General features: G+C 42.0%; 2 protein-coding genes across 4 annotated transcripts in view; both read right to left on the reverse strand.

The window, feature by feature from the left end:
- Nucleotides 1-307: 307 nt before the first annotated feature.
- LOC308284698 (uncharacterized protein) lies at nt 308-4,130 on the reverse strand. Its single transcript, XM_080725407.1, has 3 exons — nt 3,906-4,130; nt 2,436-2,496; nt 308-2,074 (listed from the first exon to the last, which is right to left on the reverse strand). The coding sequence occupies exons 1-3, from the start codon at nt 4,127-4,129 to the stop codon at nt 689-691; spliced, it is 1,671 nt and encodes a 556-aa protein (XP_080581533.1). The 5' UTR covers nt 4,130; the 3' UTR covers nt 308-688.
- A 2,089-nt stretch (nt 4,131-6,219) lies between these two features.
- LOC308285761 (dual specificity testis-specific protein kinase 2-like) overlaps nt 6,220-14,893 on the reverse strand; it is a 51,623-nt gene continuing 42,949 nt past the window's right edge. For 2 of the 3 annotated variants that reach the window (XM_080726622.1, XM_080726623.1), the window contains 4 exons: nt 14,283-14,369; nt 12,934-13,072; nt 9,125-9,658; nt 6,220-8,507 (listed from right to left, as the gene is read on the reverse strand). In XM_080726622.1, the coding sequence (XP_080582748.1) occupies nt 7,975-8,507; nt 9,125-9,658; nt 12,934-13,072; nt 14,283-14,369 (1,293 nt within the window). In that variant the 3' untranslated portion in view covers nt 6,220-7,974. The remainder of the gene's footprint in view (nt 8,508-9,124; nt 9,659-12,933; nt 13,073-14,282; nt 14,370-14,893) is intronic. The other variant, XM_080726624.1, reaches the window with a different exon arrangement.

A 14,893-nucleotide genomic window follows, 5' to 3' on the forward strand; every position in this document is an offset into this window, starting at 1 on the left:
GGGGATGAAACACTTTGGAGCATGATATCTACTTAGTCCTTTTCCAAGGCTGTAGATTTGTACCAACAGCAGCCAAGCATACAGTTAAATGGTCAGCAATCTTACTATTAAGCTGCTAATGAGAATAACACAAACAGAATAATAAGTACATCATTTTAGCCCCACCCTCCTTATCTGGCATGTGTCATCATTTCACATCAATTCCTCAGCATCAAGAGCACTGTTCTCCAATTCACTTCTATATGAGTCACTGTCTATAGCACTGTTTCAAAAATATGTGGGTAGCGGTCTAGCGGACACATTTTTAGGGTCACTTTTTTGTTTCATACATTTAGTTTTTAATTCTGATATTTATTTTTAAATAATAAAAAGAGAAAAAAAAGATCATGAATTAAAAACAAATGCAAGATTTCTTTTCTCAAAATAATCTAACAAATAAAAAAAAATAAAACATTTTCCATAAATCAGAAAACTAATGTTTAAGAAGTAGTGAAAATAGCCGAACTACAACCGCAATGTGAGCTTGTAGATTGGCTATTTTCGCTAGTTTGGGTTTTCTCTTTTGGGTCTCGAGCTAAAAGGTTTGGGAACAACTGGTGTATAGGCTTGCTGTCTGCATTGTTTGGATTTCCACCAGATCTCCAGGTGGTCTTTTTTCATATCTTCTTGCTTCTCCTTTTCCTCTTCTTCAACCGTTGAGGCTCAATGAATCACTGTTGACCTGACCTTCATCGTTCTCATCACCACTGCACGACTTCCTCTTCAATTTGTCTGTGACATCTGAGGTGATGACAGCATTTCGTTTTGGCCTTCCTTTGGGTCTACCTGTGTGCCTTTTATTCCCTTTCTTTGTATGTCCATTCTCATCTTCTTCCTTCTCCCACTCATCATCATCAACATCCTCCTCCTCAGGAATGCACGAGATGTCCTTCTTACTTGACTCAGCCTGTTCAGCATCAGCAGCATTGTTCTCCACTCCTGTTCTTTCATTCATCTCATCTAGTTCAGCCTCTTTCATTTTTATCTTCTTCATCTGCATGTTTATCCCTGAGTCAGGGACTTGCATGTGGGATTTGAGGTCGCCCGATTGGCTGAATGAACGCTGGCACGCCTCACATACAAACTGCTTTTCTCCGGTCTGCACAACCACATGTCTCTCCAATACACCACTATAGGGAAACTCCATGTTACATATGTGACAGATGAACAATGCAGCATTGTTCTCCATTACGTTTGTCTCATCTGGTTCAGCCTCAGACTCATTCCTTCTTGGCTTCTCCATCTGCACTTCCATCCCTGGGTCAGGGACTTGTCCATGACAACGTTGCATGTGACTCTTCAGGCTAACATTGTGATTAAAGCTCTTGTCACAGTACTGACACTGGTATGGTTTCTCTCCTGTGTGGATGCGCATGTGGGATTTGAGATGGCCTGTCTGGCTGAATGATCGCTGACAAACCTCACATACAAACTGCTTCTCTCCTGTGTGCACAACAACATGTCTCTCCAGAGCACTGGTATGTGGAAACTCCATGTTACATATGTGACAAATATACTTTTTGGCGCCTCTGTGACCCATCATGTGGTTGTTGCGCTCTTTGCGCTTGGCAAACAGCTCTGGACAGTCAGGACATTGAAAGGGTTTCTTTACACAGGGATGGCTCTGCTCATGCACAATTTTGTCTAGCTTTGTTTTGAAGGTTGAGAAGCAGAACTTGCACACATGCTCACAGCCTTCACTGTGGATCTTGCTGTGAATTTTTAGGTAATGCTCAGAGACAAATCTCTTGCCACACACAGTACAAGAAAAGGGCTTTAATTTGGATTCACAAGTGTGCGTCTTCTGAATGTTGAAACGTTTTCCACATTCAGGACAGAGTTGGCGGAGGTTTAGACCAGCCACTGGCACCTTCGGCGCCTTCCAATCACTGTCTGAACTATGATCAGACACCATAGTATTTTCTTCTTCATCTGAGGAGTCACTTTCATCAGTATAACCAATTACTTCAGTAATACTGGGAGCAGAAGTGTCTGGATCACTGGTGCAGCTGCGAGTGGCACTTGAGGGAACTACCTGTAAAAGATAGAAAAACATGGATTTCATCCCACATTCAGTTCAAGTTTTTCATCATCGCTTATCACCCCCTTTGCTATTTGAACTTAACTACCCATAGATTCACACTCTTAGGCCCACTGACACCAGACCTCTCTCGATCTAACACCTCACATTGCCTTTCATTGAGCAGCCCTAGAGTCTAGTCTAGTGCCTAGACTACCGTAAGTCATAACTTTAATGCATGCATTGCCATGCACAAATAGTTCATAATAACCTTTACAGCACTTTACTTGTAGAGCTACAAACTATTTTACATAAACCACATGGATCAGCTACATGTTTAAACAGTTATGCTATATGTCTTTAGTGGTCAGCTTACCTCTTGCATTATCGAAGTAGTGGCACTTGCTGGTTTTGACTGAAGGTCATTTCTCTCATAACTAGGAAAGGACAGATGAATGAATCATTACTTCATTACTTAAAGCGCTTTGGATAAAAGCGCTATATAAATGCACCATTTACCATTTTACTTCATGTTTATTAAGTTCTAACTGTTGCGTAACAACTTGGGCAACGTTGGGTACCGATAGACAGTCAGACACACAAAATGCTGATAACATAGTAGGCCTACTGACGCATACACAAACTGGCTTCTCTACTAGTACTCTGACAATGAGTACAGACGGTAGACATTTCTACAATCTTATTAATGTGTCACTTCTGTATACTGTAAACGTTGAAGTTGTCTGTCTGTCTGTCTGTCTGTCTGTCTGTCTGTCTGTCTGTCTGTCTGTCTGTCTGTGGGTGTGTCTGTTTGCCCGCATTAGGCCCAAATCACACATGCCTGATGTTGCAGTTAAATACTGGCCTGGCCTTGAACTACCACCATATAACCTGAGCAGCACTTTGTACAGATATAGAGATACATGTACACTGCAGAGTGCATGATGTCTTAATACTGATGTCATAGTCTGGTCTCAAAGTACTTGGTGCCCAAGTACTGGTACACCATTGATGTCACACCATTGAAAGTAATAGCTGAAAACCTTTTAACGACGCATTGCATCTTGTGAGCTTGAAGAATTTTCAGTATCTGTGGAACTTAAGTTAAGAACATACAGGCTGCAGTGGAGGACAGAAACTTGTGAACATTTGTGTCAGCTTCGCATCACCAGGCTGACAGGCTTTCTGCTAAATACAGTATGTGGAAAGCCTGATTGATTCAATTTAGAATACCAGTCTGATGATCCGGTTTAGAGCCCACCTTTCATATCCGGTAAACAAACAAACAAACAAACAAGCGCGCACGCACGCACGCATGCACACACGCGCGCGCACACACACACACACACACACACACACACACACACACACACACCTCTGACCGGATCAGCAACCTAGAAAGCGAATAGCTCCAGACTCCAGTCTAGCGTAGTGAATTTCATTGCAACCAGACTCATGCTTCAAAATACTTCTCCCACGGTTCGCAAGACATGACATCACCACATGTTCTAATGAGATGATGGGCTGTCGGCTCAGCTGTGTGGTGGGGGCCCTGTCTCGACACAGTGTTGGATTAATTTGTTTAAACGCCACTGCACCAAGCTGACGTGGTCCACCACCACCATAAATGACACAAGTATCCAACATCAAACTAAATAAACTAACGATAGCTACCAGGGTAAAACCCAAACCACGCCAACAAACATACCCAGCTATTGCTAACAATATCCGCATAGCCACTATAAAGAGTAAAATATTAGCTCCTTTCGGAACCCCTCACTCCACTGCTATGCTGCGTAGCAGTGGAGTGAGGGGTTCCGAAAGGAGCTAGTAAAATATATCTTACCAGTCCAGAAGCAGTACGGCTAACTCCGCATCACTTTTCAAACGCTTCGAAACCTTCAGGGTTTGCCACCGATCGAAGGCCACGCCGATATAAATTCGGGTCTTGCATGTCTCACGTTTCCTTTGTTTGGCGGCAGCTTTTTTCTCTTGAACCAGCTTCATTCGCTTGGCGTATCTGCTCGGTACTGGCAGCGCTGGAATCGGTAGCTTTACCTGTTCCGCCATTGTTTTGTCTGAAATTATCTGCTTGCAGTAGACTGGGATCAAGCAAAGAGTATGGAAACCAAGGAAAGAGACGGTCCTTACTTTTCCGACATCACCGCTAGATGGCGCAGCGGTAGCGCCGGAGTGAAAATGCCAGTATAACGGTACATAATCTGGAACCAGGCTTGTCAACTCTCCTGGATCTCCCAGGAGTCTCCTGGATTTTGAACCCCTCTCCTGGGAGTCTCCTGGATTGGCAAATCTCCTGGATTTCTCCTGGATTTTGTATCAAACTCCCAAAATTCACCAGAACACAGGAAATTACATCTACTATGTTAAAAATGTTCTGGGGGAGGACCCCCAGACCCCCCGCTTTAGGGGTGGGGGCAATGCATGCAAGAAAGATCATACAGATATTCACTTAAGTAATGACTTAAAGATGAGAAATCATTATTAAAGATGTCCTTTTGCTTCTGTCATCAGATCTGTACTCCTACATTTGGCATATTAGGCTGAAATTGTACACATGCTAGTAAAGTAAGCCTGATAAATGTATCAAACATGCACAAAATTCAACAGAACACAGGAAAATATATCTATTCATAAGTTTTGGGGAGAGGACCCCCCAGACCCCGGTTGGGGAGTTCCGCGCACCCCCCAAAAATAAATCTCCTGGATTCTGACAGTCCAATGTTGACAACCCTGATCTGAACCCACACAAAATGACAGAATGGAAAAGCAGAATGCAACGGCAACCCACTTGAAATATCAGTGTGACAGTCCACAATCGTGTCTTTGCTCTGTTTATTTGCATGGACACAATTTAAACAGAGTAGACTGATGTGGAAAGATGTGGGGCAGAGGTTCTGGCCTGACCTTCGGGCTTGCGGAGACAAAAATAGTCGGCTTTTTGTTTGTTAAAAAGAAAAAGAAAAAAAGCAATAATAAAAGGACCCTTGTTGTAAAAACAAACCAGTTTTTATATAGGATTTGTATATTTTATTATTAGTATATTTTATTTGAATAATGATTATAAATAACAAATGAGAATGTAGAATTATAAAACGTTTAACTTGATATAGCCTAAATCTTTTGGGGGCACGGTGGTGCAGTCGGTAGAGCTGTCGCCTCACAGCTAGAAGGTCCATGGGTTTGATTCCCGCTGGGGGAATGTTCTCTCCTCCGCATCGTCATTGCCCATGCCCTAGGTGGGGTTGGTGAAAGGGCTTTTCTGTGTCAAGTTTGAATGTTCTCCCCATGTCCCCTAGGCCTAGGGTAGGTAGTAGGTACCCTCACAAAAAACATGCAGTAATCCTGGTTCCTATACTGCCTCCCCCTGGTCAGCCGGGGCGCCTGATGGAGGGGAAAGGAACTGGTTGGACTAACGTGTTCCTTCCACACGCTATGTCCTACCAGATCAGGTGAAAAGAAGCAGCTTGGACTCCTCATCATGCATAGAAGGAAGCATGAGGTCAGTCCGTTGCTCTCCCCAGGTTGTCAGAGGGAGAGTAGCACCCAGGAGGATTACACTTAGCAATTGGCACTGGGTGAAAAATGGGTTACAAAAATCGTGGGAATAAACTTGAAAGCAAAAAACTTTTAGTATCTTTTATCAACGGTCATGGACATTTTCAGATTCTGTTTTAAGAAGATTAGTTAACATTCTTTAAGTTAAGAATTCTTTCCCATTCCAATTGGCTATTAAGAATTTTTCCCATTCCAAGTGGCTATGACTGCCTTGCCAAACACAATCTGCCACACACACACACACACACACACACACACACACACACACACACACACACACACACACACACACACACACACCACCTGCAACACGAGATATAAAAAGCACAGCATAACATACATCCTGTGACCGAAGGGTCATAACAAAAAAAATACTCTTTCAGTGTCAATATTTCATTATTAAGTTAAATTTAAACCTTCCTAGTTCACCATATTAAAAGTTTTGGTAAACAACATGAACTATCTATATTCTGATCTCATAGTTATCATTGCAACAGGGGTCTCTCCGTCTCTGCAGCATTTCTGTGCATACAGTATACAAGTCATATTTCAGGATTTATATAAATTCCAAGGAAAGGCAAAAAAACACGTTAAACATTTATTTTGTAAGCCAATAGGTCATTTTAACAAGTATTAATTGTAGGCTGCTTGTGATTTGGTTTAAATACATTCTGTTACACTCAAGTTACCAAAAGTTGCCTAGCATTGATTGGAAGGGGGACAAATGTTCAAGACAAAAACTCAGAAAACTGCTCTTAGATCAAAAACATTATCTCAGTCTGTATTTATCAAGACAGGCCAGCACAAACATTTAGACACATTTACAAAGTAAGACATTAAAAATGTTTCATCCTTTTCCCCATAAATATCAAAATAGATCCTCTATCATGTAAAACTATCCTGATAAGTTTCATTTATTGCATAGAAATGTAGTGACGACAAAAACAAAGAATATACAATTAACATTTGACACCCTCTCAAGTGCAATTTTGTTGTCTACTTAAGTAGTTACAGACAAAGGCTATTTCAGCAGAACACCAGTGTCAAGCAAAAGGGAGTGCTCAGAAGATGATCAGAACCAGTATTAAAATATAAAAACATCAAATGAGCAAATAGATTTAAACATTTAAAAACAAGTTTATGATCATCCAAATGTTTTTCTTTAATGTGAAAAGCTAGTATTCGTAAACAACAGAACTAATGTAGTTATTTTAATACACTCAAAAAGCAGACTTGACCTGCCCAGCAGTGACATATACCCATAAATATACATAATCCCACCTCTATTACACAAACTGTAGGACAAGGATCAACCGAAAATAGTACCGAAATAGGTTAGCGTCACTTGTCGACACAAGTGGAAACGATCAAGAATTCCTTAAAACAATTATACTGTGTATATATATACACCGGCATACAGTATATATAGATATCACAATCAAGTTAGAAAATACCATCTGCCATGTTAAATAATTAAAAGTATTCTGTTTCTAAGCAAACCCATGGCTACCAACCCCTTTTCCAGTTGCGGACTATGGATGGTTGACAAAAAAAGAAGCAATTGTTCAGTTCCCTAGGTGGTAACCGTCTGCCATCTAGGAAAATGAATAATGCCTCCCCTCCCCTTATTTACTCTGAGGATTCAGAGGAGTGGATTGGCAGACTTTCAATATCTCAGCAAACACATTTATAATAAAAGACTAGTGCTGAAAGGCTTGTTTTTGATTAAAAGGTCCATCAACTGACTGTCTGTTTCAGAGACACGTCCCCCCTACAAAGCGGGAGCATGGCAGTGCAATGTCTAGAGAGCATCCAAAATGTATGTGTGTTATTTCTTTCCTTTAAAATTCAATATTAGCTTAACACTTCTGTATTATTTAACACAAAAAATGGTGGAAACAAGGAGACAAGTACCATTGTAGAGTTCAACATTTCCTACACTCACTGCTAAGCTCACACGGACACACACAAAGGGAATTCATATACACCTCGTTATGGACATGATGGCTTATTTTAGAGCCATTTAAGAAGGAAAAAAAAGGAAAAAAACTAAAATGTACATCGTCTCAGAATATTAACTATAAACAACCTTTTCAAAAAATAGAATCTCTGCTCGCTGGCCGTCCTTTCCTGATCACTGACCTCATGCTGGAGAGAGTTGTCAGACCTGGCTAACAACGTATTCTTAAAAAGAAAAAGTGAATTGAGTTCTAATATTTCAATGATGTCAGGCACACTTGCTTTACCCAAACCGAACACAAAATCATCCGCCTTGTGTGTTCTTTAATCAAGCCAAATGTGTGAAATGCATTCAGCTGCTATGCCAGGGGGTAAACAATTCAACAGCCAGATCCCAGGGCCTCCATGTCCTCACAGCCAGGGGTAGTGGTGCCTTTCTCCTGGCCCAGGCTGCCATTCATGCCCTGAGGATGGAAAAGGTCCCGGTCCACATGGTGGCGGAGCTGGCACTGCACAGGACAGAGGAATTTATCCACATCCTCCTCTATGTGTCCGTGTGCGTGGGATGGCATCTGAGCCTGAACGGGGCAGCAGGGTCTCTCTCTGTCCCCGCGTTTCACGAGGTCGTACATGATGCACTTGTCCTCTGCTTTCTGTCCTTTAAGCTCCTCCTCTTCCTCCTCTTCCTCTGGACTGCTTGAGCAGTCCATTGCCTCGCCGCTGTCTCTCTCGCTACTGGGCACCATGGGAGACCAGCTGTCTGAGAACACCTCGCCTTTGTCTGCTTCACACTCTTCCTCATCTTCATCCTCCTCCCGGGCTTGGTATGGAGGAATCTCTATGACCACATATTTCTTGGCCCAACCGCTCAGGAATGCGGAGCGGACTTCATTTCCCAGCTGCCCGTTAGTTCCTGGGGAACGGTGTAGAGAGGACAACAAGACTTTTAAAAAACTACAGAAAAACAGAATCAAATGAAAGGAATAAAATGGTGAGAGAAACGAGAAAGAAAAAGAAAAAGGATAAGAGATGGAAAAAAAGATAAAAGGAAGGAAACAGGACAAGAAAGGTGAAGAAAAGAAACGTTTGCCACCACACACAATTACGGATAAATCAATATTACTATCATAATAAATGTACACAGTGTTGAGGAGACATCAAAATCTTGTGGCATTTCATTTTGTCTAATGCCGGTTAATGAGCCCAACTCAACAAAATCAAACACTGATTACAAAAAATAAAAATGTTTATCCCAGTAACACACAGCACTGGTTCGCAACATGGTACTTAGAGTGGGTTCCAGGGGGTCCACAGCTAAATGATTTGCAGTCAAGATCCTTACAGCTCTGTAACTCTATTTAGTTCCATGTGTGCACTCTCAGAGTTAAATTAAGACAGATTATTTTACAATGTGTAGATTGTGGTCCCAGAGATGAATCTTTGTATCAAATGGGGGTCTGTGGACAAAGGCACATTATCAGACTGGGGGTCAATGAAATTCAAAAGGTTGAGAATGACTGACATACACACCTGGCAAAGTGTTGGAGAGTTGAGCGGTGGTACAGGTAGAAGAGCTGTTAACAGAACCAACAGCAGCAACGGGGTGGAAAGCCTCCGAGAAGGCCAGCTGGGGGGACACGGGCAAGGAGCGGCACTCTCGACCCGGCAGCTGCTGCCAGCAGTACGGGGTCTCCTGCTGGGGCCCCCCGGGGCCCTGGGACGAAGGGTGGCTGGAGAAGGCGCTGCCTGGCGGCGAGTGCAGGTCAAACATGTGCGAGAAGACAGTGGTGCTGGGCACGTCTTGGAACTTGATCTTGCCTCCCATGAGGTCCTCGCGGGCTGTGAAGGGGTTGATCTTGTGTGCTGTGGAGGTCCGGTTGGGGGACGAGGGGGGGTCGTAGTACGGGTCCTGGACGTTGACCTTCCTTCCGGGTTTGCGGGAGAAGATGTCCGATTGGCTGCGGCTGAGCCAGATGTTGCGGCGGGGGCGGGGCGATTTGGGCGAAATCTTGTCGTCTGGGAAACCGAGAGGGTTGAGTCTCTTGATGCCCTGCCCCTTCTCTGCTTGAAGGAAAAGAGTGAGAAAGTGAAAGGGAGGTAACGTTTCAAGAATCAATAAGGTTTTATTTATCAACTTATACAAAATACAAGCAGCCAAATGTATTCCGCAAAAGTTTGCAAAAATAGCAGCTCTACAAGCTTGCGATGCATTTCAATGCAAGACAATAGGCCCAATTCACTAAGCTGTCCATAAATAAAGGTTAAATGAAGTTGCTTAAAGGGAGCGTATTTTTTAAAGTAAGTAAGTAACATTTGCCAAGCTGCGTGTACAGACTTCATTTGTGTGTATCGTGGCGGTAGGGTGCGTCACAAGCGCGCTCTTTCTTTATTATGTGTTGACAAATGTTGGGCATTTTTATTTGAGGTTTGGCACTGTTGTAATTGATTTTCCATGAAGAATAAGGCATTCTAAAGACATACGTAAACTTTGATCCCATGTAAGTCAGCAGACATGATAAAGAGCAGACTTCTTGCAAAATTCACCGACAAATAAACATTAGGGAATCAGACACCTTTTTTACGGCTATTTTGGTGGAAGACCTTTGCTGTGGCGTGAAAAAGGACGGGACCAAATAGAGACTCCTGGGAGACCATGGTCAACAAGGTATATAGGGTTTAAGTGGTTATGGATGAACACTTCAAGACAAACACCTGTAATTTTTTTTCCAATGTTAAAGACAGATTATCCTCTAAACCACCAGGTGGCATTACAGGCCATGTACAGTCTGAAAGGCAATGATCTTAAACCCTTGGTTTGTCTGGTTCTTTGATGTTTTGAATTTTGTAATGTTTTATATTATTCGGAATAGGAATTAACAAGCTCTGGTGAAGCAGTTATAGGTTTTATTTTGCTTTGATTTCTCTCATAAAGCTTTACTTGAGTTGAGTTATAGTATGAGGAAGGAAAATATGAAAATATGTTTTTTAACCAATTTCAATGTGGCGTCCTTATGTTGTGCTTGTCATTATACAGTACAGTAGCTAAAGATATTCAAAAATTTCAAAAATCTACATGTTTAAAACGCCTCACATTGCTACACAGTGTGAGCTTGTAGATCGGCTATTTTCACTGTTGGTTATACGAGTATTTATAGGGTTTTAAGTGGTTAAGTAATTGGCTAAAAGCCTCTGAGAATACAGTCCCACAATAAAGGATTAGGGTCAGTGATTGTTTCATTTTCAACAAAGGGTAACAATAAACCGGACTATAAATTATTTCACTACACAGATGCTTCATGTGGGATGTTGAGTAAAAACTAAAGGCATAAATTATATGATCTTCTTGTTCCCATCTAAAATCAACATGCAGGACGACGACGTCCAAGAACTTTGTTTGCTCCTGAGAATGAAACTTAATAAACTAACCCTAAAAAACAACAACAACAACACTCAAACCAATAGTTTATGACGTGGAAAACATCAAAATACGTTTTTGCTGTTACATAGCAGACATATCTAGGAGTGAGTTTGGTTTCAGGAAACGCTGATAGCATCAGGTTAACAAGTGAGGGAGGGGGCAAGAGAAGAAAGGGACTAAAGGCTGGACAAAAAAGAAAAGGCGGTTTATTTTATAAACATGCTAAATGCGCCCTTGGCCTTAGTATAGATTTGGCCTGTAACCTACAGCTAAGTTGGAGGCCATATGCCTCATTGGACTCTATTAAAACATCTCTCAGCCAGATGCGGAAAGCCACATTGTGTCGCTGGTCTAAAAAGGCCTGAGTGTTGTGACATAATTGGCCCCTCCTCTGCCTAGTTCTGAGGAAGGGGAGCTGCTTGTTAGGTCTAAACAAAAACAAAGATGCTGCACAGCCCCTTGACCAGACATGCAGGCGGCTGTCCACTGGACCAAATTAGAAGTGAAACCTGGGCCCAGATGGATCAAGTATCTCAGAACAGGAATGTTAATGCGGGACCACTTTTCCCCTTAAGTCATGGTGAAGTTTATACGGTCACTGACCAGGGATACTGGATGGCTGATGGCATTCTCTGAAGGTTAATACCAGCTCTAGTGTTCAATTCAAAATTAAGCTTGATGAATAAACTGAATTATTTTTGCAAAGCTCAATTGGATGGACAAGATTGATTGATGCACACCGAACACATAACGTGAAAACCTCTGAGATGATTGACTATAATAGGTCTGTCAATTATACACAGTGAGCTAAATACTACAGAAAACTGTTGCAGGTGTTGCGACGCGTTGTGAACTTGTTGTCCCCAAATTATACATTATTTCTGTAAAACCCTAACTTTAGAGTTGGGAATGTCCTTCAGCCTATAGCCTTGTATCAGTGTGACTTTGTTATGTGGCAAAATGAGCAAGAGTGGGGTTAGACTGATGGCAAGTAAGCAATAGCTTGGTAAAACAGATATCGTAGTACAAGTTTCTAAATGACAGGCTGCAGAAGGCTGGTTGGTTAGCTGGGGGGCTCGTTATTGGCTTCCTGATTGACTGCCAGAGTCATAAAGACGAAGAGTTGATTTCAGAAGGCCTGTTCTACTGGCTGAATGCCTGTCTGAACGGCTGGCTTCTTGGCTTGTAGTTGGGGGGCTATAATAGTCTGGACAAGTTTAGCAGTTTCCCTGAATGACCGAACAGTGAATTAACTATCAAATGAATCGCTGGTCGGGTTAGGTAAAGGCCGGCTTGAGAGACTCACTCTTTGTCTTTGGCAGGTTTTGCTGTTCCCTGACTGACTAGTTAGGTGACTGAATCAATGACTGGCTGGACATGTGTGCAGTCCAACAAACAATCACTGTGCAGCAAAAAATGATTAGCAGGAGCACAAGGGAGCAGAGAGGGCAAGGGTCATGTTCATGGGACATGTTTGTGTCAGGTCACACATGGCGTCAAGGAAAGGGTTATAAGACTGGCTCCTGTCACAATGTTTGGTTTAACAGCTCCCCCCTACCACCCCCTTCCAGGAAAACCCTGGTCTGTCCACATATGAAATCCAAGTCTCAAATGGACTGGGTTAGACCACATACTAAGTGAAAGGAATTGGGGGAGATAGTAAACACATGGAAGTGACTTTTATAGGCTGTAAATGATGATGCTGAAATGCAACAGGTCATGAAATCATCAAGTGTGTCCTTCTGTGCAAAAAACAAAAAACAAAACACCTTTAAGGATAGGATACACTCTGTGCATGCCTGAGCATCTTTAAATGGCACAAGCCACACTCATGCATGCACCATTTATTTCAACAAAAAATTAAATACCTAAACCTGTTTTCTTGGCACTATATTTATTGACTGACAGAACAGTTTCTTACCTTTTGACATTGCCTTTATTTCATGTTCCCCGCCCAGGGAGATGTGGTCTCGCTCCATCTCCTCTGCTTTGAGTTTGGCCAGGATGTCCTCTAGGTGCATGACAGCGTCTGGGAAGGAAGGACGGAGCTTCTGGTTCATCTGAGGGGAGAACATAAGAGGATCTACTGAGAAACATGAAGATGTTACACCAGTCATACTGTACATACGTTAGTGATGAGACTATATGAAGGCTGACAATACACTCAACAGTATGGTCTTTTCTCTATGGCACAGTGGAAGAGAGTCAAAGGAGTTTCCCACTCCTCCCAATATATTGGGAGGAATAGTGGTATGAGGAGGAAAAGGCCAGAGAAGAAGTTAAAGGTCTCATGACATTTTACAAAACATAAAAAGTCTTTATCATGGTCCTTCAAACGAGTATTAAAAGCTTTTAGCTGAAAAATCCACTTCAGTTTAAATATAAAAATATATAAATTTGATGTCATGAGACGTTTCCTTCATAATGTAAACCCTGAAGAAGAAAAAGTGAGTTTCTGTTAAAAATAGGCTACGAGCTGAGCGACCTCCTCCTTTTAATCAGTGTATCTACCACCTAGTCAGCACCTTTTTAATATTGGTGTGCGCTCCTTCTCCTGTGTTTGCCTTCATAATGTCAGACAAATCAAACAAATTAAAGTCAACAGATGAAAGACAGGCAATGCCTGTGAGGTTGTCTGTACTATGCTCCTACGTTGATGTCATAAAAATAAAGAAAGACAAAATAATGTTTGAAATTTTGAATCTATAATCAGCTTGCTAAAAGCGCAATGCACTAATTATTGGTTTATTTTAGTAATTAGATCAACGCTATTTGAGGATATGGTAGAAGGTGGAGCTTGGAGAAGAAGAAAAGAATGAACCAGTTTTCAGAGAAGAGAAGACCCCCTGGACAGCGAGCTAAACCAGATTAGTCAGCTAATCTGATTGCCTCTCTGCTACAAGAGAATAGACAAGGAAAGTTACAAGAATATTGTAGAAATCATGGAAATCAAGTAAAAGCATGAAACTGTCAGACAGCCGATAGACTCCATCATTCGTATTCCAACATCACTGCCATGTGTTAGCAGTATAATTCATGAGACAACATTGCTAGTTTTTGAATGGAAATGATCTTTTCCACACATAAAACCGACGCAAAATATAGTGGATTTAAAAAAAAGCTAACTTTTCACCTCTAAATGTGTGGTTTGAAACTGAAATGGTTGAAAAACCTAATTGGCTCATACATGATGCCAGTTCGAGTTTGGATTAACTCACAGCCCATAAATATTCCAATGAGCATAGTGACAGGTTGTTTGGACAGACTCACGTTGCAGCAGTTGAAGGCCAGCTGGAGGAAGTCAGGGGGACAGTCTCCAACCATGTGCTGGAACGCATGGTAGTCCAGGCCAAAGTTCTATTAGGGAGGGAGAGATGGTTAGAGAGGGGAAAAAAATGAGAGAACAGATGTATGACAACTGCTCTGCTAGAGTCAACGTCTTAACAAATCTCTCAGACATGGTCACTCTGATTGCCGAGATCGTTCAGGTTTGGCAGAAATCTCAGTAGTATTCTCCAGTAGCAATAGCCATGTCCTGGGCTGGGTCAGCCATGGACATGGCCCTGCTGACTGCTGGGTTTGGATGCAGCTGTATGCTCCTTGGTTAAATGCCCGAATTGCCCAATGTGAATTCCCCACAGAGAAACAGACAATATGCAACCATTGTCTTGCATTTCGCCTGGACAGAGAACTCTATAACTATCTGGGTAATAACCCATTTGCATTGGCAAACTGGCTTCAACCTCTGTTCACTTGCATGTGGAATTACACTTGAGCCTGATGTACTATATCTGTCAGAATTATGAAATGTTATGCTTTTTAAAAAGTCAAGACAGATATGACACAGGCAACATTTGACAGTCTTTCCTAAACTCATACTA

This window comes from Nannobrachium achirus (genome assembly GCF_963921795.1).
Source record: "Nannobrachium achirus genome assembly, chromosome: 5".
Lineage (NCBI taxonomy): Eukaryota > Metazoa > Chordata > Actinopteri > Myctophiformes > Myctophidae > Nannobrachium > Nannobrachium achirus.